The 14,057-nt window shown below is 42.4% G+C and overlaps 1 protein-coding gene across 5 annotated transcripts in view; it reads right to left on the bottom strand.

The window, feature by feature from the left end:
* The window catches only part of NBEAL1 (neurobeachin like 1), a 200,935-nt gene that overhangs the window by 90,532 nt on the left and 96,346 nt on the right, over positions 1–14,057 (bottom strand). For all 5 annotated transcript variants that reach the window (XM_044305049.1, XM_044305051.1, XM_044305048.1 and 2 more), the window contains 7 exons: positions 12,498–12,657; positions 12,315–12,417; positions 10,099–10,246; positions 9,867–10,025; positions 6,536–6,695; positions 5,165–5,253; positions 2,291–2,872 (listed from right to left, as the gene is read on the bottom strand). In XM_044305049.1, the coding sequence (XP_044160984.1) occupies positions 2,291–2,872; positions 5,165–5,253; positions 6,536–6,695; positions 9,867–10,025; positions 10,099–10,246; positions 12,315–12,417; positions 12,498–12,657 (1,401 nt within the window). The remainder of the gene's footprint in view (positions 1–2,290; positions 2,873–5,164; positions 5,254–6,535; positions 6,696–9,866; positions 10,026–10,098; positions 10,247–12,314; positions 12,418–12,497; positions 12,658–14,057) is intronic.

The following is a 14,057-nucleotide window of genomic DNA, read 5'->3' as shown; positions in this document are numbered from 1 at the left end:
AAGCCTGTTCCTCTGCTGGATCCAACCGACGAAAAGAACCAGCAGAGGAGCAGGCAGCCATATAACAGATCATATTTACTAATATGATCTGCTATCTGGCACTTTGATTGGATTTTTTAAAAATCAGCAACCTGCCAGCTGCGATCGTTGGCTGGCAGGTTGCTGACGAAATACCTCTGTGCGAAATCCCGGCGCGAACTGCGCATGCGCGTGCGCATAGTCGCGTCATCTCGCGTCTCGCGAGATGACGCGTATATGCGTGACTGTGCGCAGCGCTGCCACCTCATGTGCGTTAGGCGGTCCGGAGGTGGTTAAAGAGCTCAGTTCAGTCATTGATGTGCCCTTGTTTATAATTTTTAAAGATTCTCTAGGTACTGGTATAGTGCCAAGTAATTGGCGCAAGGCAAATGTGCCAATATTCAAAAAAGGATCAAGGTCCTCCACAGATAATTATAGACCAGTCAGTTTAACTTCTGCTGTGGGAAAAATGTTTGAAGGACTCTTAAGGGACTATATACAGGAGTATGTGACTAATAACATTATAAGTGATAACCAGCATGGGTTTACCAAGGTTAGAAGTTGTCAGACTAACCTGAGGAGGTGAGTAGTAGCCTGGACAGAGGGGCGGCTGTGGATGTAGTGTTTCTGGATTTTGCAAAGGATTTTGATGCTGTCCCTCAGACGTTTAATAGGTAAAGTAAGGTCTACAGGCTTGGAAAGTGTAGTTTGTAATTGGATTGAAAACTGGCTGAAGGACCATGTCTGGAGAGTTGTGGTGAATGATTCCTATTCAGAATGGTCCCGGGTTATAAGTGGTGTACCCCAAGGTTCAGTGCTGGGCCTTTATTATTTACCGTAATTTATTAATGATATAGAGGACGAAATTAATAGCACCATATCTATTTTTGCAGATGACACTAAGCTTTGTAGTACTGTACAGTCTATGGAAGATGTCCACAAACTACAAGCTGATTTGAACACTCTGTGATTGGGCATCAACTTGGCAAATGAGGTTTAATGTGGATAAATGTAGTTATGCATCTTTGTAGTAATAATCTCTGTGCTTCACATGTCCTAGGTGATGTAGCACTGGGAGAGTCACTTGTAGAGAAGGATTTGGATGTCCTTGTGGATGGTAGATTAAATTACAGCACACAATGTCAATCAGCTGCTTCTAAGGCCACCAGGATATTGTCAAGCATTAAACAAGGCATGAACTCGCGGGGCAGGGATGTAGTATTACCACTTTACAAAGCGTTGGTGCAGCCTCATCTGGAATATGCAGTTTAGGGGGGGGAGGGGGGGACGACATGAATTACCTATACAAGTATATAAATGGGCCATACAAAAGAAAACTGTTCCATGTAAAATGCCCTCAAAAGACAAGGGGGCACTGAAGAAAAAGTTCAGTCTCCAGAAGTGTCAAAGCTTCTTTACTGTAAGAACTGTGAATCTGTGGAGTAGACCTCCTCAGGACGTGGTCACAGCAGGAACAGTGGTCAGTTTTAAAAAGGGTTTAGATGAATTCTTAAAAGTAAACATTAATGCTTATGAAAACGTGTAGAAATCTGAGTCTCACTTCCTTCTGGGATTCGCGTCCTCACCTATCCCCTGGTTGAACTTGATGGAATTTTCTGGGTCAGTACGATCACAATTATGCCACATTCATATAGTTTTAATACAGCAGGCACCTGGTGGCTATGGTGCTCGCTCTGCTCAGAAGTGGGCACCATCCTTAAATACACGACATCCGCTGTACATGTACGGCGGATTTCGGGAAGGGGTTAAAATAACAATTCTGGATCATATTTTCTTATAATTCTGCTTTGTGCTGTTCCCGAGTTATTCCTCCTAGAAACCGGATGTTAGCATTTCCCTTGTCAAATGTTTGTGTTCCCACACAGTCTGACACTGGCAGCACTGACTTGACAGAGACCTAGTAACACCCATTTGGGAATTTATTCAGAAATTTTTGTAAGAATAATAGAGGAACAGAGCAACACACAGTTCTTAGAAAGGGTGATGCAGAACTGTTATATTATAGGGGTTATAATTATTTGCTAAAACAGACAAGGCAGTAGTGGTGACAGGTCCTCCTTCAGCCTGTGATCCACCTAACATGCCAAATAGTTTATAAAGTGTCAGCATCACAGGAGAAGTGTAGGCTATATTCAATAGATTTATTGCACCGTCTTACTCTTTCAAACACCAGAGTACTAGAGATAAATGAAGTGAAAATCAGATTTATAGCAGAGAGCAGCATATAGTAAACCGAGCTGTGCATCCTTACCTCTCTGCTTTCCAAATTCACACTAAGGGAGAGATCATCCCTAAAGAGTACATTATTTGAGCAGTTAGACTCTTTATCAAGACGATCCATGTTAAAGGACTTGGCGGATTCTACCGGTGAAGGCGTGCTGGTTAAACTTCCCGGTGTTTGATTTCCCGCATCTCCTAATTCAAAATTAGCCAGTTCTAAAGTGAGATGTGAGGGGTCACCAGGCCAGACTTCTGGGTCCTCTACTTGAAGCTGAGCTTCACTAAAAGAGGGTCCATCTTCATCCAGGAGTGTGCTTGTGGACTGGAGGCTTGAATTTAGAGACTTCATTTCTTCAGGACACCAGTTGTTACATGTACCATTATTTGAAATGTCTGCTTTATCCACGGCCACCTTCCCAAAAGGACTTCTGTGCGACTCCTCCGCCCTCGCACTTTTATCCTCTTCTTTAACAGTATCTTGGCAATTGACTTTAGTGTTGTTCTTAAATTCTGAGTTTTCCTTTAAAAAGAACCGTACAAAAGTATCCTGCCAGCCAACTTGCTGAGCAATCTGTGACGCTGCATCTGGATGGAACTGCAGGATTTGAAGAACCTGGATAATAATAGCAAAATAACATCATTATTTGATTAACAATATCTTACAGAGGTTCTCTAGGACTTGCATATTGATGACCTATCCTCAGGATAGATCTTAAATATAGGAGATCGGCAGGGGTCCGACTTCTGGCACCCCCCGCCGATCAGCTGTTTGACAAGTCTGCAATGCTCGTGTGAGCATCGCAGCCTCCTTGCAGCTTACCAAGCACAGTGCCGTTCATTGTATGGTGGCTGTGCTTGGTATTGCAGCTCAGCTCCATTCACTTGAATAGGGCTGAGCTGCGCCTAAATCATGTGACCTAGGAAAAGGCCTAAGCAATCACAGAGTCCTGCAGCCGCTTTTTACAGCTCATCAGTGTCATGGCAGAATTAATGTACGAGCCATTGTGAGTTTAAAATTCCCTCTAGGGGTAAGGGAAAGTTGCTTAAAGGGGTTGTCTCGTCATGGACAATGGGGGCATATCGCTAGGATGCACCACAGTGGTGGGACCCGCACCTATATCGAGAATGATATCAAGAGAGGGAGTGTTGCAGTCAGCACCAGTAAGGGCCTTAATTTGGGACGAGGATCGTCCAGTGTCTTGATGGACAGCCAATTGGATCCTCTGGCTCAGTGCTGATGAAAGTTTTTTGGGGTCTTCCACTTGACTTTTTTGTTCCATAACCCTCAGGATAATTTTAGAAATTCCAAATGACTGTCTTACTGCGTCCCACCTCAGCAGCGATGGCGCACTGTGAGAGACCCTGCTTATGCAGTTCAACAACCCGACCACGTTCAAAAAGGCAGAGTTTTTTTGCCTTTGCCATCACAACGTGTGACTACCTGACAGAAAATGACAATGAATCCACATCTTTGCACAGATTTGGCCTTTTAAAAAGGCATGTGGTCCTAAAATTTGGATCAGCTGAAAAACAGCCTGTTTCAGTTTAATAGTTATTTTAAATTAATTGAATGCTCAAAAAAGGTTTTGTCTCACTCTCATTTCTTCTTGTTGCATGTAGAAGCTCTACTTGGAACCTTAAGATCCAACAATGTAAAATATGATTTTTTGCCATTTTTCAAGTGGTCTTAAACTTTTGATCAGCACTGTATGTTTAACATTTGCTGTTACTATATCAGACCCCAGCAAATCTCATACTGAGGATAGGACATCCATATGTAAATCACGGAGAGCCCCTTTAAGGCTAAGGCTACACGCAACAATTAGTTTGAGTGACACATAGGGTACAACTACACTGCAACATGTGTCACTCAAAAGTCGTGCGAGAATTGTTATAATGATAGTCTATGGTGTCGCACTGCGACGCGACAGTCGCAGAAAATCTATCTTGGATTTTTTGCGACTGTCATGTGGCAGTCGCAGAATTTTGCAGTCCGACACTATAGACTATCATAAAAATTGCTGCACGACTTTTGAGTGACAACTGTCGCCGTGTAGCCCTAGCCTAAAAGAGAGGTACTGGCTCTCTTTAAGGAGACTAGCTGTGTATGGAGACTTAGTGGCAATGCTTCATGGGAAACCTCTATGAGCCAATGTTCCACTTTTTTAAACAAACCTTGGAACATGGCAATGTAATAGAGCCAAGCCATATATCCATATTCTCATCTAATCAGATTCCTACGCCATGCTGATAAAGGGTGGGCTCCCTTTAGAGAGTGGTCTGCAGATGGATACATGGCTTGGCTTCTTTCCCTTGTCACATTCCAAGTCTTGTTAAAAAGGCCAACACTGACTCACGGTGAGCCATTTCCAATAGGTGGCACTAGTGAGAAGGTTCTCTTTCTTTGGATATAACAGTATCTTAACTAGATCAGTACGATTTCAAGTGGAAATAAAATAATCAAATGGGGGATTGGACATTAAAGGACGTTGAAAATTTAAGCTATAGAATAACAATAAAGGAAGCAGATCCAATCTAGGCTATACATGAGTAGCATCACAAATCTCACTGGAATTTTTTATTTATTTTTTACAATGTACCAGTCTATTGCCAGTGTAGCTCACTGTAGTGCCTAGACTGATGCAGGTGTATCCACTGACAGCGCAAGAAATATGTAAAAGTTTGCAACTTCTGACTGAAGGGTGTTCTCATTCAATCACAGAAAACATATCTTAAGAAGTGTGACAAACTGTAAGAAAGTATATTAGACAGTGGTATAAATGTTCATTTATCTGAGGATTGAGCTGTATTGATATAAAACATGAGACACTCTTTATAATATAGTATTCATGACCTTCAAAAATGCACTTGCGAAACCACACGAACTTTAAATGGTGACACTCACCTTCCTGCAGATGGCGACTCGTACCATGAGATCCGACTTGTAAGACATGTGTACCACTGCCAGAAGGTCTCTGTAGTTTATAACTGGATCTAGATTTTTTTTCAAAAAGACACTTAATCACTTAAGACCACCACAACACAGTTTCTAAAAACCATTGATTAGAAAATGTTACATGACAACTCATTAAAACTGAAGGGCTGTCCAGCATGTAAACACGGTTCCCTAAAGTCCTCTGTCTGCAGATTTGTACCTATGAAACTGGCTGACCTGTTGCATATGTGCTTGGCAGATAATGGCATCTATATTGGTCCCATGTTCATAGTTGCATAATTATGTTTAAATATATGCAAATGAGCCTCTAAGAGCAATGGGGGCGTTGCCATTACTCCTAGAGGCTCAGCTCTGTCTGCAACTGCTGCTCCCTCTCCACTTTGATTGAGTTTAGGATAAGTCTGCTTTGGATTCTTATTTTAAAATGTTTTTAATACCGGAGATACGAATACTGAAGTCTCGCTCAACTTAGGACGAGGCAAAGTTTTCCTACATGGAGCGAATACATTGTAAATGCTGTATGGAAACAGCATTACAAACAATCGACATTGGATCTATGATCTGAAACTCGATTCGCTCAACCCTAGTAATCACGTTTACACTGCCTGGTCCTGTCAATGAAGGGGGTGCAGAGAGAGAAGAGCCTCTGGGTGTAACTGCCACACTCCCATTGCTCCTAGAGGCTCATTTGCATATATTGAAATATCATTTTTCTGAGCAATGCGGCCACATATGAACATTGGATCAACAAAGCTGCCTTCAGCTGCCAAGTGCACATGTAACAGGCCAGCCAGTTTCATTGGTACAAAACCGGTGAAAGATGCCCTTTAAAATAACTAATACTCTTTTGGGTACTGCAGCCAGTCACTGGTCTCATCAGTGATACCACTAAAACCAGAGAGTGGCCTCAGCAGTCACATGCTTAGACGGCAAGTGATCGCAGCCAGGAATCATGTTTATATACTGAACAACCTCTTTAAAGGAGTTGTTCACCTTTGTATGGTAGCCATACTTACCTGATACTTTGCTGCCCTGGTGGCTCTGTAGGTCCCAGGTCTCTCTCGTGTCAACATCCGGTTTGACAAGGGACACATGACCTCTGCAACCAATGACTGGCAGCAACAGTCATGTGTCACCCAATTGTTATGTAACTGGGTCACATGTCACTTCTGTGGCCAATGATTGGCTGTAGCGGTGACATGCCCTGCATCAAACCAGATGTTGACGTCGGGGAACCGGGACCAGAAGAGCAGTAATGGAGCGGGTCCAGCTAGGCTGTAGGGTCTGTAAAGGACACAGAGTGAAGTGAAACAAACCTACCTGCTCTAAGCACTTGATTGAGAAGTCCTTTTATGAGTAACATACTGACAGGAGCATCATTCACCAGCAAACCAAGACCAGAGTATCCCACATCTCTCAGTCGAATTCGCTGTTTGCTTTTTTCATAAACTTTATTACAATTCAACATCAGTTGCAAGATCTGTCAAAACATTATTTCAGGAAACCTTAAATCAGTGAATATATTTTCAGACCTGCATTGAAAAAACTACCGGTACATTAAATCCATTTATCACAGAAAGACAGCAAACACGGTGGGAGACCAGGGGGGGGATTGGTAAGGGGAGCATTACTACTTGTCCTATTTTATACCACTGTATGCTGTAAAGGGATTAGAAACCCTCTTTAAAAAGGGAATGTGTCACTACTATTACTTTGTTAATTAAAGGGCATCTGTCAGCAGATTTGTACCTATGAAACTGGATGACCTGTTGCATGTGCCACTGGCAGCTGAAGCCATCTGTGTTGGTCCTATTGCTGAGAAAAATGATGTTTTAAACCACCTCAGCTCCCCTAGCTTAAAGGGAACCTGTCACCAAAAATATCGCTTACTAAGCTGTTCAGAGTACCTTATAGTGCTACATAGTAGTGTCCTATAGCACTTTTTCGCCGTTTCCCAGCATTTATCCTCATTGAGAAATCGATGTTTTATTCAGCTGCTGCCCCGTGTTTCTAGTCAGGCTTGAAGTCAAGGGGGCAGCGGCCTAGGCGTCTCCAATCCTGCTGTTCCGGGCTCTCGCCGCCTTGATTGACACACCGCATCTCTGTGCCGGGACCGTGCTCTCAGCCCGCATGCGCAATAAAGGGCTGCTGTAGCGCGATCCCGGCTCTGGCTCGTACACTCAACCGGCTTCAGTCTCGCTACTGCGCATGCACCCCCCTTAGCCTTACATACTTGCGCCCGCGCACGGCATCTTCTCTTCCTGCGCATACAGAGCATGATCTCAGGCACGAGTATGTAAGGTTGGCGGGCGCAGTAGTGAGACTGAAGCCGGCTGAGTGTACGAGCCGGAGCCGGGATCGCACTACAGCAGCCCTTTACTGCGCATGCGGGCTGAGAACGCGGTCCCGGCACTGAGATGCGGCGTGTCAATCAAGGCGGCGAGAGGCCGGAAAAGCAGGATTGGAGACGCCTAGGCCGCTGCCCCCTTGACTTCAAGCCTGACTTGAAACACGGGGCAGCAGCTGAATAAAACATTGATTTCTCAATGAGGATAAATGCTGGGAAACAACAAAAAAAAGTGCTATAGGACACTACTATGTAGCACTATAAGGTACTCTGAACAGCTTAATAAGCGATTTTTAGGTGACAGGTTCCCTTTAAACCCCCTTAATGACCAGACCACTTTTTACACTTCTGCACTACACTACTTTAACGGTTTATTGCTCGGTCATACAACTTACCACCCAAATGAAATTTACCTCCTTTTCTTTTCACTAATAGAGCTTTCATTTGGTGGTATTTCATTGCTGCTGACATTTTTACATTTTTTTATATTAATCGAAATTGACCGAAATTTTTGCAAAAAAAAGATTTTTCACTTTCTGTTGTTATCTACATTTCTAGATAACTTTTTCTCTAATGTCTGCATGTCTTCGATAAAAAAAAATAAAAAAAATGCAATAAGTGTATATTTATTGGTTTGGGTAAAAGTTATAACGTTTACAAACTATGGTGCAAAAATTTTTTATTTAGACACTTTGACTTTCTGACCACCTGTCATGTTTCCTGAGGTTCTACAATACCCAGACAGTAGAAAAACCTCACAAATGACCCCATTTCGGAAGGAGGAATAACCCGGCCGCCCACACAACGCATCCCTGCATTAGGCGGTCGGGAGGTGGTTAATATATACAAATGAGCCTCTAGGAGCAATGGGGGCCTAGAGGCTCAGCTCTCTCTGCAACTGCCATGCCAACTCCACTTTGATTTTCAGGGACAGATGACTTTGATTGACAGGGTCAGATGTGATGGTGTTTTCACTGCCTGGCCCTGTCAAAGTGGAGAGGGCGCAGTAGTTGCAGAGAAAGCCTTTAGAGGCTTATTTGCATATATTAAAACATAATTTTTCTCATTAATGTGGACACATATGAACATGGGACCAACACAGATGTCTTCAGCTGCCAAGTGCACATGTAACAGGTCAGCCAGTGTCAACTGCTGACAGATGTCCTTTAAAACCAGACAGTGACACATTCTGTTTTCTAATTTAAACCATTTTTATTTTTTGATCGTACATATTTTTCCATTTTATTTTCTGATTTACATGATTATAGTGGTGGCTATATTATCTAAGCTGTAGAGATACGTATGCTTTACAAAAGGCAACATAGGCGACAGTCACAATAGACTTGTGGGGTCTCATTATAATTCCATAGGAATTTTTCTAAACATATTGGGCGACTTGTGCAGATGACATTGCACAGGGAGGGAGGATGAGCTGTAACCATCATCTATGTTGAGTAGATAAGCTGTAACCATCATCCTGTGTTATGAATACAGAGGTGTTATCTTTTACTGCTATCTTGCCTCTGGTGATAATGAGATGACTGCTAGCAAGTAACCTCGCCAAACAAAAAGTCTCATTACATTATTAGGCTTAGTGACCTGTGTGAAAACTGCAGTTTTTTATTTATTTTTATTGATAGTGACATGTAATCACAAAATAAAATAAAAAAAATTTACCAAAAGTTCTAAAACATATGTTTAAAGGGAACCTGTCACCGGGATTTTTGGTATAGAGCTGAGGACATGGGTTGCTAGATGGCCGCTAGCACATCTGCAATACCCAGTCCCCATAGCTCTGTGTGCTTTTATTGTGTAAAGAAAAACTATTTGATACATATGCAAATTAACCTGAGATGAGTCCTGTCCAGGGCTCATCTAGGGTTAATTTGCATATGTATCAAATCGTGGTTTTTTTTTCACAATAAAAGCACACAGAGCTATGGGAACTGGGTGTTGTGGATGTGCTAGCGGCCATCTCGCAACCCATGGCCTCAGCTCTATACACAAAATCTCGGTGACAGGTTTCCTTTAACATATTTATAAAAAGTTGATATAGACATTAGGTCATTTTCTGGTGACACATTTTCTTTAAGCATTTTCTATGCTGGGGACATTAGCCAGATATCACTAGCTATTTCAGTGAATTACTGAAGCTTTGCTTGAAGGAGCAAATATAGACCTGGATATTAAGAATGTCTATTCCCATCCCATATCTACCCCAAGCTAGTAGGGAGACAATTGTGTACTGTCATGGTCATCCCTATGGTTAAAACTATAGTCTACATCAGTACGGATAAGGCATACCTTGAATACAAGATCTTTCAGTCGGTCAGAATACCTCTGATTCAGCAGCAATGCATACAGAATATCAGCACTGCCTGGCTCAAAAAGTAGCAGAAAGAGCTGGTCTTGAGAAGGTGTGGTATTCAGAAGGTTGTGTATAACATTCAATATCCCACATAGCTAAAAGAAAGGACAAGATGATGAATAAAAGGCAATCATTTGGGAAGAAAAGAAAAGAGTAGAAAAGAAGTACCTGTTCTTCATCACTGGTCGCTGCAATGTAACCCATGACGCTCTGAATCTCCTCCTGTGTGCCAGCTTTGCTGAGAAAGTATTTGAGGAGTCCAAATAGAGACATTCTTATTGTGGTCAAATCCTCATAGGACAAGGAGTTCTCCTTACTAAGAGAGCAAAAACAGATCAAAGTATGTAGAAGTATAAATTGGAGAAACGCCACAAATTACTTTGGTTGTACACACATCATCATGATTAATACTGTGCAAATTATTGGCTATCTTGTAACATTCATTTTTGTAATTTTATCATATAATTTGTTAACGTTTCGAATTTGTTATTTTAAGGTCACTTCTGTTGTTTTATTTCAATTTTTAGGAAATGGATTTTGATCACTTATTTTTTTCATTCATATACACCAGGACTAAATGCACAGAAAGTGGTTGGCACATACTGCCCTAACAGGCAATATGAGTAGACACGGCCCTTGCTGGACCGTCCGTTCGTATGAGACAGCCATTGATTAACTGGAATTTGTGTAACTGTCATTTCATTTGTTTAATGTGTGTGTATAGTGATGTGTTTTTGTAACACACTTTATTAGGCTAGTTTCACACTAGCTCTTGAAATCCGGCCAGCGGTTGCGGCAGGGAACAGCCGGCTGGATCTCTCTGCATTTCAGCATTGCCGGACGTTTGTAAGTCTACATCTGGTCCAATTAACTATAATGAGGACCAGCGGAGATCTGGCCGCATTCAGGCATGTAAACCGAGAATCGGCCGGAAGAAAACCACTACGCTAAGGAAAATCAGCCTTTAGTGGTCTACTGAAAGCTGAAGACGCTGGATAACCATGATAGAGAGGCTTCTCAGCCTGCTTCTGGTCTCTCTGTCCCAGCCTCTGCCTCCTTACTCAATCCCTGTCTCCCAATATGTGCACATAATGTACGTTACTAAAACACATTTGCCTGCTTTCCTCCGGACAGTTTATCTGCTGCTACCACTGGTCTCCGGCAGCAACACTCCCGCTCTATGTTCCCAGTGGATCGCTGGTTAGCACTGGGAAGATGGAGAATGGAGCGGGCTGCAGTGTTCAGCACTGACAATATTTAAAGCTAAGAACATAGTACACTTACGGTCAGCGTTCAACACTGCATCCTGATCCTCTCTATATCTTTCAAGGAATAACTAGAGAATAGCTGGGAAGGTAGAGGAGAGCACTGCTTCTGATCAGAGCTGTCTGCAGGGAAGCATTTCACATTAGTTTCCGTAAGCTATAGTACATATTTAGAGAGGCAGGGCTGGGGTAAGGAGGCAGAAGCCGGGATAGGAAGACCTCTGCTCCTACAGTTATCCATTGTCTTCAGCATTGTACTGAATGGATTCTCCTTAGCAACCCTCAGTTAGATTCTATGGGGAGACTTTACATACAGTTTTCTTATAAAAATTAACATATTCTCATAATACAGTGTATTCCATAAACACACTGACAATCCCCTCAACATAAAAAAAAAAAAATAATTAAATGGTAGTTATACTTCAACCCCCACAAACTACAGTAATTTGTAAATAGCTTAAAAGATGCCGATTCCAAATCTGTAATTATTATCTTTCTACTTGCATGCATTACTGAGATTTAACACATTGGTTTAATAGGGTTGATCCTGGTGACAGAGGCTCTTTAATGTACAAAACACCTTAAAGGGAATCTGTCATCCACTTTATTACTGCCCTCACTGAACTTGCTGCATAATTATTGCAGGCCATGGTGGAAAAGAGTCACAGGTTGCCAGAAAAGAGTCATGGTAATTCAGGAGCTTCTGTTCTTCTCTCAAAGACTAACAGTTTTCTACTAAGGAAGAAACGAAGGAGAAAACTGCCAATCATCAGAAGATTGGTGTGGAAAACAGGAGCTCATGAATGACCATGACTCTTCTCAGGCAGCCATGACTCTTCTCAGGCATGGGCTGAGGCAATTATTAAGTAGTTGCTGAGAGCTTGCTGTATATTAGCTCATCAGCGACAGATCGCTGATATCAGTGTGTCTGTCAGTGAGGCCAGAATAAAGTTAATGAAAGGTTTCCTTTAAATGTGTAAATCCTGGTAATTTACCCCCTTTATTTATTATATACAGTTAATACTGTCATCCTCCTGGCTGCTTTACTGGGGATCAGGGACCTTGCTCTATATGGACAGTAAGAAAGGACCCTAAAAATGGTGTAGCAATGTTTCATACCTGTAATATATTCGGATTGTATCCAACAAAAACTGAACACCATACTTTTTGCGGAAGAGTTTTCTGCTATCTTTGATGATGGTTGACAAATATTGTATGTGTCCTATTAAAAAAAAAAAAAATTATGAGGACAAACATTTGACCTGAGTGTTCATTTTTCGGGGCATTTACAGAAATTCTCACCTAGTTGAAAAGGGAAGTCTCCACGATTCCAGATCCGGAAATCAAATAGCAGATATTGGTACATATGCTGCAGCAAAGCAGTGTTCTTCTCCACAGACACCTGCTCGATCAGGAGCTGGACGGCCATCAGAACATTCACATCCATGAAATGGCCTGGGACCTGAGAGTAAAGCAGTTGTTGTTCTGAACAGACTGTAACTAAACAAAGTTAATGAGCAATGAGTATGGAGCTACGGAAACAACGTAGCTACGTAGCGTTTCCCTAAGGCCTCTGTCACACAGGCGATACGGATTGTGTCAGGATCTGGTCAGGGAAAAACTGATGGCTGTGAACACAAGTTGAATCAGTTTTGTTTGCGATTGTGATCATTCTAAGTTCTGTCCACGTGGATACAATCAGTTTTTTAGAGTGCCTGTCGACTTTTCTTACTATTATCATTTACATACTTACCAGTGGGCAGGTGAACCACCCCCGACAAGAGCACCATTCCAAGGGAATAATTTGGGAGAGCCACTATTACTCCAGTATAAAACAATCAGTTTTTTGATCCGTTTTTCAAATGCGTAAAGAAAAACTGAAGAATGACATTTATCGTCTACTAGCAACCACCAGTGAAAAATGAATTGCTTCCGGAGGCCTTTTGGTTTTAACACAAGCCCCATTCACTTCCATGGAGCCAGGGCTGCGTGAAAAACGCATAATATAGAACATGCTGCGATTTTTACTGAAAGCAAAGATGATGCTTGCACATACCCACGGAAAAGAATAGGTCAGGATTCAGTCCAGACACTGTGTGTTAACTACACGTATCCTGTTTTTCTAATCTGTTTTTATTTTCTGACTGCATTAATTTTTTATTCCATTTTCTGAACATGGTTATGGTGGTGGCCATCTTGCCTAAGTTTTTCTTAACAGCATTTAGAAAGCATTCGTATTGGGGTATTCCCATTTCAGACAATGGGGGTATATCGCTATAATATGCCCCCATTGTCCGATAGGTGCGGGTCCCACGTCTGGGACCCGCACCTATCTCTTAAATGCAGCCAAAAACTAAGCCGGCAAAGTGGTGGCCAGCAGTGCCGGGTCCGACCACCACCAAGCATTCCTATTGGCCCGCCTAAAATAGCCGAGCAGTGCATTTGGCCATTATCGGAATCCCCATAGAAATTAATGGGAGCTCAATGTGCTTGCGCAGCCATCGCTTCCATTTAGTTCAATGGGGCCAACGGAAATAACAGAGCCAGTGCTCGGCTATTTTCGTCGGCCCCTTAGAAAGGGATGGAGGTAAACTGCACATGAGCAGTGCACCCTCCTTCACTTTTCCGGCTGTGTTTGCAAGATAGGTGCTGGTCCCAGAGGTGGGACCAGCACCTATCTGACAATGGGGGCATATCCTAGCGATATGCCCCCATTGTCTGCGATGGTAAACCCCTTTAAGAAAATTGCTTTACGACACAGACACAATGGACAGGAGGGGACCTCATTGACTTATATCGGAGAGTTTTAAAGGTCATTGTACAAGAAAGGAATAGTAAAGCTTTGACAATCACTAATGCCAT

This window comes from Bufo gargarizans, chromosome 8, assembly GCF_014858855.1.
Source record: "Bufo gargarizans isolate SCDJY-AF-19 chromosome 8, ASM1485885v1, whole genome shotgun sequence".
Lineage (NCBI taxonomy): Eukaryota > Metazoa > Chordata > Amphibia > Anura > Bufonidae > Bufo > Bufo gargarizans.
This window is presented reverse-complemented; position numbering and strand designations above follow the sequence as displayed.